Genomic DNA, 14,563 nt, shown 5'->3' with positions numbered 1-14,563 from the left:
CGTTAAACCCCTATCCAAGCCCAAACTGTTACAGTTCAAACAAGAACGCCTATTCCAACCGATTAAATGCCTTCAGCGCTTCCGTGGACACCACAACTTCCACCTCCTTCCCCCCCACCCCCCGTAGGCATCATGATGACTTCCAATAGCCTCCATACGTTTGTTGATCTTTCCCACTGCGAAAGCCACCTTCTTGCTTATCAACACAGCCACCCATCTTGTCTTCATGTCAAACTCTGATGGAAGACCTGACCCAACCAGCCCTGCCTTAGTCTCGTCTGATCTGCCACTTTCAAATGTGTCTCCTGTAAGAATATTACATCAAGTCTTCAAATGTGCGAACTTGTGTGACTTCTTAACAGGTCCGTTTAGTCGCCGTGTGTTCCAAGTCAGCAACTGAGTTAGCGCGCACCCACGCCCCTCCCCCTTAAATCAGCTATATTTCAGGATATGGAAAATTCTGGATAGACTCGGACCACGTTTCCCTCCTGTGTGCCCTTTGTCTGTCTGACCAAGGGCAAGATTTTCTCCTCATTCAGAAAACTGCAGACGCACCACCATCGCACTCAGCTGCTCATGTGCCTTTGTCTTCTTTCTCAGCACTCTATGCGCTCAGTCAACCTTGAGGGAATGGTCAAAGGCTCCCCCTCCCATCAGTTTCTCCAGCATACGTGTAACACATTCCGAGGCCTGCGAGCTCTCGATCCCCTCCAGCAGCCCAACTTTATGAATGTTTTGATGCTCTCGTGGTTCTCGATCTCATCAACTTGTCACGCAGCTTCTTATAACTTTCTGGAAGGTAAATTACGCTTCCAACGAGGCCAGACAATCCTCGTGGTTGGCCACAGACTCCTTCACTTTTTGCAGTGACGCTCCCTGGGATTCAAGCTTTTGATCCATTCTTTCTGCAGCCGCCCGGTTTGTAAAAGCACCCGGACCTCAGGATTAGTCTTATTTATATTTTTTTACTGAAGCGTAGATAGATGATAAAATGTTATTAAAAAACATATAAATGAAATCTTTCCCGACAGAATCTGGTTCTACATTCAACCATGGCGGTAGGACTTTTCTACTGCCTTTGTGCCACCTCCGCATAATTCCTGTAAAACATCCAAACTGTTTCACGTCCAAAGTTTGAAAAATGCAGCAGGCAATGTAAATTATGGACAATTGGATTGTTGGCAAGCTTAATAGCTTGTTAATTAGTGATTTCAAAATGGCAGATCAGCAGTTAATTTGGGCACCAGGTCGTCTTCTGTAATTTGGGAGACTGGTGTGATGACATTGGGCTGGATTCTTGCGCCCCGCCTGCTGCAAGATCACCACGAGCGAGACGCAGACAATGGAAAAGTCCATTGACCTCGGGTGGATTATCTGGTCACCAGGTGGGTGTGGCTAGAGAATCCTATTCATTGTATTGTTGACACAACGTAATCACTCCCTATTTTACGTTTGCGTGGGGGTGGGGGTGTCAACCTTCCTGATTTGTGCAAGTAAAATCCAGATAATTGTTTAAAATTGCTAACCTTTCATCAGAACTTACAGATCTTTACTGTTCTTTTTGATTTTAATTCAGCATGGTTTGACGAGTTAAAAGGCTCATATCCTTTAAAAACATGTTACAGTACTGTTAATTTTTAAATGTTAAGGTGAAGCATTTTGTTGTAATATAATGACAGTAGTATCGGCGTCGAGGACTTGGGTTCGTACACAGCACAGGACACTGTCCATGTGGAGTTTACTCATTCTCCCCGTGTCTGAGTAGATCTCACCCGCACAACCCAAAGATGTGCAGGGTAGGTAGTTTGGCCACACTAAATTGCCCCTTAATTGGAAAAAAAATTGGGTACTTTAAATTTAAAAAAAATAATGACAGTGGTATTTCAATTGTTTGTCCCTACAGAAACGTAGTCAACGGATGAACACTTTGGGTAATTCAAGTCCATTGCATCCCCCCACACTTGGCCACAGTAAGTTGCATGTAAATTGAAAATTTCTATTTGTTAATGTACTTGTTCATGAAACCCACAATATGAAATTTTGATGAAATCTGTGACACTAATTTCTTTAAACATCCAGCTATTCACAGAACTCAACCATGGTTTCACGGCCGTATCTCTCGAAAAGAGGCTCATAGTATGATTGAAAAGCAGGGGCCTGTGGATGGGTAAGGAGAAACGCAAGGGTAAAAAATAATTATTTCTGTGTAATCCGAGAAACATCTGTATCTGTACCTTGTGCCATGTACAGTGCCTTTAATACTGTAGAAAGCAAACTTTTAGGAAGTTAGGAAGATCAATAATTCAGTTGAAATATTTTAAATTATTAAAATATTATGAATTATTCAAACGGTAATATTTTAACTCTTTAAGCATTATATTTTATTAATCTTTCTATTCATAACAAATTGTTATTAAAAATGAAGCTTCCAGCCAACTATGTCAATAATAAAAGTGTTGTTTGGATCAATGCTAGGCTCTGGGATTAAGAATTAGACCATGTCATATGAGTGTTTCTCACCAGTTCATCTAACATTTTCATGGCAGCGAAAATATAAATGAATTTTCTCCTGGAACATGGTCATTGTTTTGGGCAGTTGCCTCTAATATGTACTAGATGGACAGTATTTTTTTAACCATGAAGTACTGCATTCTGATTGTATTTTCTGTGGAACTGAAGTTTGTTCTTTTCCTGTTGCATTTCTTATAGCTTTAATTTAGCTTCTTTTCATTTGTTTATCCCATTCACCTTAAAATATTGTCCAGCTGCAACTACAGTCTCCTAGTTAATGAATACAATTGGCATGTTAAAACCAGTTCAGATGTGTCTGTTTAGCCCAGCTAAGATTTCCAAAATTGCATCTTGCACAATTTTGCTTCATTACCTTGGCCAAGCTGACAAGGAGGTCATCAATCGAAGATCATAAGGCTTGAAAATTAGAAGATGGAAATGAGTTGTTACCAGGAAGTCTAGTGTGCCAGTTTTTCTAATTAATTATCAATGTACATAAGCCATCCAATGCATAACCAGCTTTGTCAACCTATACATCGTGAAGTAACGCAGTAAACACTACACTACGTTGACCATTGCGATTTTAAAAATGAAGTTGCATTTTGTCATGTCCTCCGACAAATAATGGGGCCAGGTTGTCTAATTTATTTTCTGTAATGTAAGTTGTTCTCTATCTCTTCATGCCGTGTCATGAAAGAACTGCAGCTACCGGAATCCTCAAGATTTTATGATGGTTACCTGGTTCTACCAACCGCGTGACATTCCTCTTATTATTTTAGGGGGTCTGCTGGATGGCCCAACAATAGCCTCATTTGAGAGGCCGCATCCTCATTTGTATCCTATATCCTAACATTCAGAATCTAAGAGATTTCTTGCTGGCATTAAATCTTGAATCAAGTTTAACTCAATCAGTTTCCCAACCCAAGTTCTTCCTTGAAAAACCCGTGTAAAATTCAGCCTTGAGTTTCAGTAGTTCCAGTCGGGTAATGCAAGAAACTGCACTTCGCATCTGATATGCAGGCTCCCATCCAGATGCTGATACCATGTGCACATGGTGATCTACAATTCTTGGTCGGTAGGCCACTACAAGCAAAATATTGCAAATTCTGTAAATCTGAAATATGAATAGAAAAAGCTGGAAATAATCATGTTAGCAGCATCTGTGCAAAAGGAATCTCTCTCCATCGATGCTGTCTGACCTGCTGAATATTTCCAGCATTTTCTGTTAATGCTATTGCGCATATGTGGGCACCTTCACACTTGCTGAAAGATTTTGAAATGTACGTTGTGCATTTTCAAATATTGGTATGAAATGCTGGTGCTGGTAGCCTTTCTCCAGATGCAAGCCCAGTCTGTTCCATAGAAGCTTAATTCTCCTTTTTCACATTTTTCCCCAAATTTACACCCACCAACAATAAACAATAATCAGCAACAAATATGTCAATCCCCATAACAATAGCAACGATCCCGTCCTCCCACCAAACCCCAAACATTAGCTAGCATGTTTACATAAACAAATGACAAAAAGCAATCAGGAATCACCCATAGTCACCCTCAATATACACAGCCCCTCCTCCCCCCCATCCCTCCCACCCATCCCCCCCCAACTAATGTTCGATGTTATCCAGTTCTTGAAAGTGCATAATGAAAAATGCCCATGGATTTGTAGAACCCCTCCGTCCTTCCCCTCAGTTCAAATTTAACCTCCTCAAGAGTCAAGAATTCCAACAGGTCCCCCCCACCACACCAGGGCACAGGGTGGAGAAGCTGCTCTCCATCCCAACAGGATCTGCCTTTGGGTGATGAACGAGGCGAAGGCTACGATATTTGCCTCCGCCCCCGTTTCCAACTCTAGCTTGTCCGACACCCCGAATATGGCCTCCCAGGGACCCGGGTCCAGTTTTACGAGCACCACCTTGGAAATTACCATAAAAACCTCCTTCCTGTAATCCTCTAGCTTTGGACAGGACCAAAACATATGAACGTGATTAGCGCCCCCCCCCGCCCCCTAAACGCTCACACACATCTTCTACTCCTTCAACGAATCGGCTCATCCTCGCCCTCGTGAGGTGTGCTCTGTATACAACCTTCAGCTGTATCAGCCCCAACCTCGCACATGAGGTGGAAGCATTTACTCTCCGGAGCACCTCACACCAGGGACCCCTCCTCTATAGCCTCTCCCAACTCTTCCTCCCACTTTGCTTTGCTCCCTTCCAGTGGTGCCTTATCCTCTTCCAAAATAGCTCCGTACACCGCTGACACTACCCCCTTCTCAGTCCCCCTGTCATCAGCACCTCCTCCAGCAATGTGGAGGCCGGTTCCTCTGGGAAGCTCTGTATCTCCTTTCTGGCAAAATCTCGAACCTGCATGTATCTAAACATTTCTCCCTGCTCCAGCTCATACTTCGATTCCAGCTTCTTTAATCCTACAAACCGACCCCTAAGAAACAAATCTTTTAGTGTCTTAATCCCCTTCTCTTCCCATTTGCGAAAATTTCCATCCCACCTCCCTGGCTCAAATCTGTGGTTCCCCCCCGAATTGGCATTTCCCTTGACCCTGCCCCCAACCCGAAGTGTTGGCAAAATTGCCTCCAAATTCTCAATGAAGCTATTATTACCGGACTCCCTGAGTATTTCCCCGGAGCTATCGGGAGCGGCGCTGTTGCTAGTGCTTTCAGTCCTGATCTCCTGCACAATGCGACTCCATTCTGACCCACTGGGAATCAACCCCTCTGACCCAGCTCCGCACCTGCTCCACATTCGCCGTCCAGTAGTCGTAACATCAGGTTCGGAAGACCCAAACCCCCTGCCTGCCTTCCCCTCTGTTAGCAGCACCTTTCTCACTCTGGCCACCTTCCCTCCCCATATGAAAGAAGTAATCCTTCCCTCAATCTCCCTGATAAAAGCCTTTGGCAGGAAAATCGGTAGGCATTGAAAAATAAACAGAAATCGAGGCAACGCAATCATTTTAACCGCCTGTACCCGACTCGCTAGTGATACAGGGAGACCGTCTCACCTTGCCAGATCAGCTTTCACTCTCCCCACCAAACTAGAGATGTTGTACCTGCGAAGCCTCCCCCACTCTTGGGCAACTTGCACCCCCAGATACCTAAAGTGAGTCCATACCCTACAGAATGGCAGCCCCCCCCCCAACCCCAGCCAAGACACCACAAAATAGTCCCTCTTGTCTAGGTTCAGCCTGTACCCCGAGAAAGACCCAAATACTCACAGTAGCTCCAATATTCCCCCTATCGACACACTCGGTTCCGACACGTATAACAGCAGGTCGTCGGCATATATGGACACCCTATGCTCTATCACCCCCCCCCCCCCCCCCCCCCCCCGCACTATTCTTTTCCATGCTCCCGAACTTCTTAATGCGATAGCCAACAGCTCAATCGCAAGTGCAAGCAGCAGGGGGACATAGGACAGCTCTGCCTCGTCCCACGGTGGAGAGAGAAGTATCTCGAGCTGATGTTGTTTGTGCGGACACTCGCCCTGACTCCTTATATAGTAACTTTACCCAGTTCACAAATCTTGGTCCAATCCCAAACAGCTCCAGAACTGCCATCAAGTACCCCCATTCCACCCGAACGTCTTCTCAGCTTCCAATGCCACAACCGCCCTTGTATCCTTCCCCTCTGCTGGTGCCATAACTAAATCCCTGGCTTTGAAAGCAGACCAAGCAGGCCAGCAGCATGGTTCGATTCCCGTAACAGCCTTCCCGAACAGACGCCGGAATGTGGCGACTAGGGGCTTTTCACAGTTACTTCATTTGAAGCCTACTCTGACAATAAGCAATTTTCATTTCATTTCAATACACTTCTAATGTTTGAAAAGAGCTGCCTTCCTTTCACGAACCCCATCTGATCTTCACCTATCACCTTCGGGAGGCACTCCTCCAGCCTACCCGCCAGTACCTTCACCAATACTTTTGCGTCCACATTCAGACGTGATATGGGCCTATACGACCCACACTCCGTCGGATCCTTATCTTTTTTTAGCAACAGTGAAATCGATGCCTGCCGCAAGGTTTGTGGCAACACCCCCTTCCCTATCGCCTCTTCAAACCTCCCCACCATCAGGGGTGGCAGCTTATCTTTGAATTTTTTATAATATTCTACCGGAAACCCATCCGGCCCTGCCACCTTCCCCGACTGCATCCTCCCAATCGCATCCTTTATCTCCTGCTCCACTATTGCTCCTTCTAATGTAGCCCTGTCCCCTCACCTACCCTCGGGTACTTCAACCCATCTAGAAATTCCTACATCTCACGGTCTCCCTCAGGTGGCTCTGACCTGTACAACCTCTCCTAAAATTCCTCAAAAACCTTGTTAATCAGCTCCGGAGCCACCACCAACGTCCCCGCCCTATCCCTCACCTGCACAATTTCCCTTGCCGCTGCTTCCCTCCAGAGCTGACCTGCTAACATACTGTCTTATCTCCATGTTCGTAAACTGCACCCCTTGCTCTTCTCAGTTGGCGCACCACCTTCCTGGTGTGATAGTCGGTCAAAACTCGCCTGTAGTTCCTTCCTCTTTTCCAGCTTTGCTGGGTCCCCATCTTCTGCATAACTCCTATCTACCTCCAACATCTCATCTATTACCCCCTGCCGCTCCAACCTCTCCTCTTTGTCCACCCTTAAACAAAATCACCTTCCCTCTCGCCTCCCAGACGACCGCCTTCGATACCTCACCCGTACATATACCTTAATTACCTTATGAAACCTACATATTCCTTAATTACCTTAATTTTCTCACAGAATACTTGGTCCCCCAAAAATCCCACATCTAATTTCCACCCCAGTCTCTGTGCTACCCCCTTCTCCAGCACCATATCCACCCAATGCGGAGCATGATCTGACACTGCAATTGCCGAGTATTCCGACCCCCCGACCCCTTAACGCCAGCCAGCAAAGCCTTTCCCACCACGAAAATGTCGATCCGCAAATATACCTTATGGACCCTGAGAAAAATGAGTACTCCCGCTTCCTCGGGTGCAGAAGTCAGCTCTACCCGTCTGATCTGCCACCACCTTCTCCACCTGGAAACGTACTCTTTTACTGACCATTACTGCTACTCCTCGAGCCCTTCCGTCTAGTCCAGAGTGAAACACCTGACTAACCCAGTCCTTTTTAAGTCTCACCTGGTCCGTCACCCTCAAGTGAGTCTCCTGCAGCATTGCCACATTGGCTTTCAAACTTTTAAGATGCGCAAGCACTCTTGACCAGACCTCCTAACCCCCTCACGTTCCATGTGACTATCCTAACTGGGGGTCTCTCAGCCCCCCCACCCTTCTTATCCACCATCATCATACCACCGGGCCCTGCCCCATGAGCCTGACCCGCCCCTATCCATTATTAACATCGAACACCTCCCCCCCTCCCACATTTCCTCTTGAAAAAACATCTCCCAGCATCCACCCCCCCACCCCGTCACTCGCATCGTAGGCCCATCAAAACCTGCTAACCATGCTCTAATGTCCGCAGCCTTCCTCTCAGCTCACCTCCGTTCACTAACCGACTTTCGTTAGCTAGAGTGGGTGGCTCCCCCCGTCAAGATATACCGTCCCCTCCCGCCCAGTCCCAGTGAAAGAAAAAACAAAAACAACAATCACACCCATACAATTCACTAAAATAAGATATAACCGTCGCAACACAGAATGCCAATCAACCCAACCAATAACTTGAACTCTAACAATGTGAAGGGAAGTAAATTACAATACACGTCAGTAAAAAGAAAATTGACATTTATACATTTTCCTGCTCCCCAATCACAGTCCACAGTCTGTCTTCCAGCTCCGCTCCTCACGTCTGTCCCAAGCTTTCCGCCCTCACGAACGCCTCAGCCGCCTCCACTATCTCGAAATAAAAGTCTTTGGCATCATGCATCACCCTCAGCTTCGCCGGTTATACCATACCAAATCGAACGCCGCTCCTCTTTTTGCCAACTCCACCGTCAAGTCCTGATACATCCAACCTCCAGCACTGTCCCACTGCACCTCACGCTTCTGCTTTGCCCAGCTTAACACCTTCTCCTTCATGCAATACCTATGGAAGCAGATAATTACTGTTCTTGGCGGTTCATTCACCTTGGGCTTCGGCCTTAATGACCGATGAGCTCGGTCCAGCGGGTACCGGGAGGGGTTCTCACCCTCCCCCATCAGCTCCGTCAACTTCTTAGCGAAGTACTCTGTTGGCCTTGGGGCCCTCTGTCCCTTCGGGCAAGCCCACAATTCTCAGATTGTGACGTCTCGAGTGGTTCTCCAAGTCCTCGAGCTTTGCTCGGAGTCCTCTGTTGACCTCCCCACCACTCTCCGCAGCTCGTCCCCCAAGGTGAGCTGGTCGCTGTGCAGCGACACGGCTTCCTCCACTTCCTTCATCTTCTCGCCCTGCTCTCTCACCTCAGCCGATGTTTTTGCCACAGCTACCCTCACCGGGGCGATTGCCTCCTCCACCAATGATTTCAATGCGACCGCCACCACCTTCCTCAAAGCCTCCATATACCTCGCAAACTGCTTTTCCAACTCCACCGCCATCACCTCGGACATCTTTTCCACCCTACCATCCGCCATCTTGTCAGCGCTTTTGCTGGCCTTGTCATTCAACAGCGAACCCGGGTTTTCTTCCTTCTTCCTAGCTGCTTTTCGCATCGTCTAACGACTTATTATTTTTTCTTTCTTCAATCCAAAAATAAAGAAATAATTATTTTCAAAAAGTTTTCCCAAAAATTCCATAATCAAAAAATCTCTTCCCCCAGGGACCGGACTTCAAACTCCTCAAGGATCCATTTTCAGTGGGAGCCACCCAGTGTGCTCTAGTCCCCCTCTACATCGCATTCTGGACTCAGGCCTGCCATCTCGATTGCCTCGCCTCGTTTCAAACTCCGCCAACGCATCTGACCTCTGGATTGATGCCTCCCGCTCCGGTTGCCTGACCCTCCGGCGGGGCTCCTCACCGGCTCCAAACTGGACCGACTCGACGCCCGTCCCTCAGGCCCCTAAGGCCGAAGAAACCCGGGAAGAAAGAACCACAGGGAAACCCCCGAAAAAGTCCAAAGTATCGCGGACCGGCGGGAGCCTCTTCTCGACGCAGCCACTCCGCTCTCGAGGGCCACCGGAAGTCCCAAGCACCAGGAGGAATTGATGAGGATGGAAACCCCTCTACCCTTCGCTTTGCCTGATGGTGCGGTGCGGTCCGCCTGGTGAATTGAGAAGCCTTCAGGTTGTTTGGCACAGTGCGGTGAGGCGGGGGTGAGCCATGTCTCTGTGAAACAGAGCACACAGCAGTTTCTGGAAATGTTGCTGTGGAAATTAGACAGGAAATGGTTCCTGTTGCTCGGACATCCAGTGGACTTCAGTCTGGGAGAGGTTGAGGGTCGTTCTTTCACTAACCCAACCTGCTTTTGCGCCCAGAAGTACAGCTCAATTGAACCAAGATTCCCCAATATCTACTGAATCACCAGTGGTTTTACATAGATCACAAATATAGTTGCAAAGTTCCAGAAAGACTGACATAGAATTGAGATATGTATGTTATTATGTTTCTTTCCTGAAGAGGGATTGAAATTTCTGAGGGGAAAAGTGTTATACAGTGTTATAATGAGCATCTACCTATTTGATTATATGTATTGATGCCTTTAACAAGTGTCACACCATACACGTCTGATATCATCGGTAGCACAGGCTTGCGCGGGTTCTTAATATCGCCACAAGGAGCTTGTGTATAGTTGAGTAAACATTCTGCTGGTGTCTGAAGTTGAACTGCACTATTATCTTAATATTTTCATAAGATTGAATTTTTACATGTTCGACTACCTTTTTGTGGTCAAGTTACCAGATTGTCTATTCCTCTACTGTAATTGTACTTTCTCTTCCTCACTTGGGTATCTTGCATCACCTAATGCTTCTCCCTCATTCACACTTCCTAGAAACGACTGAGCTATTCATGGGCAGCAAGGTAGCACAGTGTTTAGCACAGTTGCTTCACAACTCCAGGATCCCAGGTTCAATTCCCGGCTTTGGTCACTGTCTGTGCGGAGTCTGTATGTTCTCACCGTGTCTGCGTGGGTTTCCTCCAGTGCTTCGATTTCCTCCCACTGTCCAAAGATGTGCCGGTTAGGTGGATTGGCCATTTTAAATTGCTCTTAGTGTCCAAAAAGGTTCGGTGGAGTTACTGGGTTACGGGGATAGGTTGGAAGTGTGGGGTTAAAGGGGTGTTCTTTCCAAGGGCCGGTGCAGGCTCGATGGGCTGAATGGCCTCCTTCTGCACTGTAAATTCTGTGATTCTATTTCCCTGCATGAGATGGAATGAGTTAGAACATAGAACGATACAGCGCAGTACAGGCCCTTCGGCCCTCGATGTTGCACCGACATGGAAAAAATCTAAAGGCCATCTAACCTACACTATGCCCTTATCATCCATATGCTTATCCAATAAATTTTTAAATGCCCTCAATGTTGGCGTGTTCACTACTGTTGCAGGTAGGGCATTCCACGGCCTCACCACTCTTTGCGTAAAAAACCCACCTCTGACCTCTGTCCTATATCTATTACCCCTCAATTTAAGGCTATGTCCCCTCGTGCTAGCCACCTCCATCCGCGGGAGAAGGCTCACGCTGTCCACCCTATCTAACCCTCTGATCATTTTGTATGCCTCTATTAAGTCACCTCTTAACCTTCTTCTCTCTAACGAAAACAACCTCAAGTCCATCAGCCTTTCCTCATAAGATTTTCCCTCCATACCAGGCAATATCCTGGTAAATCTCCTCTGCACCCGTTCCAAAGCTTCCACGTCCTTCCTATAATGAGGCGACCAGAACTGTACGCAATACTCCAAATGCGGCCGTACTAGAGTTTTGTACAACTGCAACATGACCTCATGGCTCCGGAACTCAATCCCTCTACCAATAAAGGCCAACACACCATAGGCCTTCTTCACAACCCTATCAACCTGGGTGGCAACTTTCAGGGATCTATGTACATGGACACCGAGAGCCCTCTGCTCATCCACACTACCAAGAATTTTACCATTAGCCAAATATTCCGCATTTCTGTTATTCTTTCCAAAGTGAATCACTTCACACTTCTCCACATTAAAATCCATTTGCCACCTCTCAGCCCAGCTCTGCAGCTTATCTATGTCCCTCTGTAACCTGCAACATCCTTCCGCACTGTCTACAACTCCACCGACTTTAGTGTCGTCTGAAAATTTACTCACCCATCCTTCTGCGCCCTCCTCTAGGTCATTTATAAAAATGACAAACAGCAACGGCCCCAGAACAGATCCTTGTGGTACACCACTCGTAACTGAACTCCATTCTGAACATTTCCCATCAACTACCACTCTCTGTCTTCTTTCAACTAGCCAATTTCTGATCCACATCTCTAAATCACCCTCAATCCCCAGCCTCCGTATTTTCTGCAATAGCCGACCGTGGGGAACCTTATCAAACGCTTAAGTTGATAGCTTTAAGATGCTAGCTTCTAGTCATCATGAGGGTTTTACAATCTCAGTTGGTATTATAACTGGATAGGAAGATCGCAGAATGGACGCCTGGCTCAAAACACTAACTTTTTTTCTTTTTTATAAAATGCGGAGGAACAGAGTCACTGTTGTCTAAAAGCTTTTACACAAATTCTGAAGTCCAGCCATCCATTTCCATAATTATTTCAAATAATGCCTCCCAAACTGTAGTAATTTCTCACAAACCTTAGCACTATTAAACTTATCTTCTTCGCCTCTCACGATCCAATGCCTTTTCAACTCTGTGACTTTACTGAACAATTATCTGTTCTGGTTCCCAGTTTCCTCGATTCCGTTAACTCCAAGTTTCTTGGAAACTTGTCTTCATTTCTCTAGTTTCCTTAACTAGCTGGACTTTAGATTTCTGGCATCTGTTTTCTTAACTATTGCTCCATAATATTTCTAATTCTAGAAAGGCTGAGAGTGATGGTCCGTCTTTCGCCTTCTAAAACCAACTGCTTCTAAGGGAGCTGAGAGCTGCCTTCTCTCACAACCTATCTCCAACTGCAATCAAATTAGCTAAATTGAAACTTAAAAGCTTCTCTACCTTACAAGGCCCCAGTTGTTAAGCTACCACAGCTAGTTAATTTACTCTTCATGCCGTAGCCCCATCTGTGCACAATCAAAACAGAGTGAATTGAAACCAATTCCCACACGTACAAACTGTTACAATCCCGGACCAGATCTCAACAGTTCCTTGGATACTGGACAGAAATCCCAATATTTAATTTAATTTATAAGACTGAGAGAAAAGGATACTTTGCTCCAGGAATGATTCCACGTACAGATAGGCATAAGGTACATTAAAACAAACTTACTAATACAGGATTAAAATAACTTAACATCATCCAAGAAAATAGCGGTTACCTGTTAAGGGCAGCACGGTAGAATAGTGGTTAGCATCAATGCTTCACAGCTCCAGGGTCCCAGGTTCGATTCCCGGCTGGGTCACTGTCTGTGCGGAGTCTGCACGTCCTCCCCGTGTGTGCGTGGGTTTCCTCCGGGTGCTCCGGTTTCCTCCCACAGTCCAAAGATGTGTGGGTTAGGTGGATTGGCCATGCTAAATTGCCCGTAGTGTCCTAAAAAGTAAGGTTAAGGGGGAGTTGTTGGGTTTCGGGTATAGGGTGGATACGTGAGTTTGAGTAGGGTGATCATTGCTCGGCACAACATCGAGGGCCGAAGGGCCTGTTCTGTGCTGTACTGTTCTAAATCTAAATCTAAATACTTAATAGTGAAAATGAAGCACTAACTGCTATATTTTATTCCCACTCGAGCAAAACCCATCTCCGGTCAGAATCCGCTTTTAAATACAGTTAGCACACCCAGGAATATTTGCTTTATTGAGATGTCTTGGTTAAACTGCTTTGAGATCCTTCAGGAACTAGCTTTCAGATTCTTGTCTATGTCAAAATACTGTATAACATCCCAGCAATTGGCAAAATGCTCCTGTCCTGTTCACAGGAGAATCTAACTGTTTTGAGAGAAGCTGCTGGTCTGTTCATGTGCCAATCTTTAATGGAACTGAAACTACTGGGGCTGGTTTAGCACAGTGGGCTAAATATCTGGCTTGTAATGCAGAACAATGCCAGCAGCGCGGGTTCAATTCCCGTACCGGCCTCTCCGAACAGGCACCGGAATATGGCGACTAGGGGCTTTTCACAGTAACTTCATCGAAGCCTACTTGTGACAATAAGCTATTATTATTATAACTCAACACCTGATTGCTTCAACCCCATGGCTTCTCCCATTAACTACATCATCTCACTAAAACTAAACACAATGGGCTGGATTCACGGTTGTCGGGATTCTCCATTGTGCCGGCAGCCAGGGATTTCCTGGTGCAGCGGGACGGAAAATCCCACCCAAAGTCTCTAATTATCTACTCTTCAGGGAACCTTCTATACATAAACAAAATTCCATTAGCCCCACATCAGCTAAACAATATCCATGGCTGGAGTGAATTACGATATTTTAATGATGCTTTAATTGCATCTCTGTAACACAAAGCCTGGCTGTCTTTCAAACTAGGGTTTTGAAAAACATCACTGCATCAGTCATACACACACTAACCCTGGGTTGCTGAACCAAATACATAAAATACAATATATATCTGAAATTACTGAATTAAAGGAAATTACTGGTGATGCTGGAATCTGAAACCAAAGGAGAAAATGCTGGAAAATCTCAGCAGGTCTGGCAACATCTGTAGGGAGAACTCCTTTCTCTCCCTACAGATGCTGCCAGACCTGCTGAGATTTTCCAGTATTTATTTTTTGATATATCTGAAATCCCTACATCCATCACACAAATACCTTTGTCTAGCATGAGCTTAATTATAGGTTTTACTCTTCCAGGCACATAACAATTAAATTAAACCCACTTAAAACTATATCTTATTTCCAGTGTATACCAATACATATATAAATCCCTGAAAACTACCTTTATTTTCCGAACTGGGGCTGATGCATCATTTAGGGGCTAAATCGCTGGCTTTGAAAGCAGACCAGGGCACGCCAGCAGCACGGTTCAA

General features: G+C 46.0%; 1 protein-coding gene across 3 annotated transcripts in view; it reads left to right on the top strand.

The window, feature by feature from the left end:
* LOC119966291 (growth factor receptor-bound protein 10-like) overlaps positions 1-14,563 on the top strand; it is a 200,718-nt gene that overhangs the window by 174,049 nt on the left and 12,106 nt on the right. For all 3 annotated transcript variants that reach the window (XM_038797747.1, XM_038797748.1, XM_038797749.1), the window contains 2 exons: positions 1,904-1,970; positions 2,080-2,167. In XM_038797747.1, the coding sequence (XP_038653675.1) occupies positions 1,904-1,970; positions 2,080-2,167 (155 nt within the window). The remainder of the gene's footprint in view (positions 1-1,903; positions 1,971-2,079; positions 2,168-14,563) is intronic.

The sequence above is a fragment of the Scyliorhinus canicula genome, chromosome 5 (assembly GCF_902713615.1).
Source record: "Scyliorhinus canicula chromosome 5, sScyCan1.1, whole genome shotgun sequence".
NCBI lineage: Eukaryota > Metazoa > Chordata > Chondrichthyes > Carcharhiniformes > Scyliorhinidae > Scyliorhinus > Scyliorhinus canicula.
The sequence above is the reverse complement of the archived record's forward strand: the minus strand, read 5'-3'. Positions and strand labels throughout refer to the sequence as shown.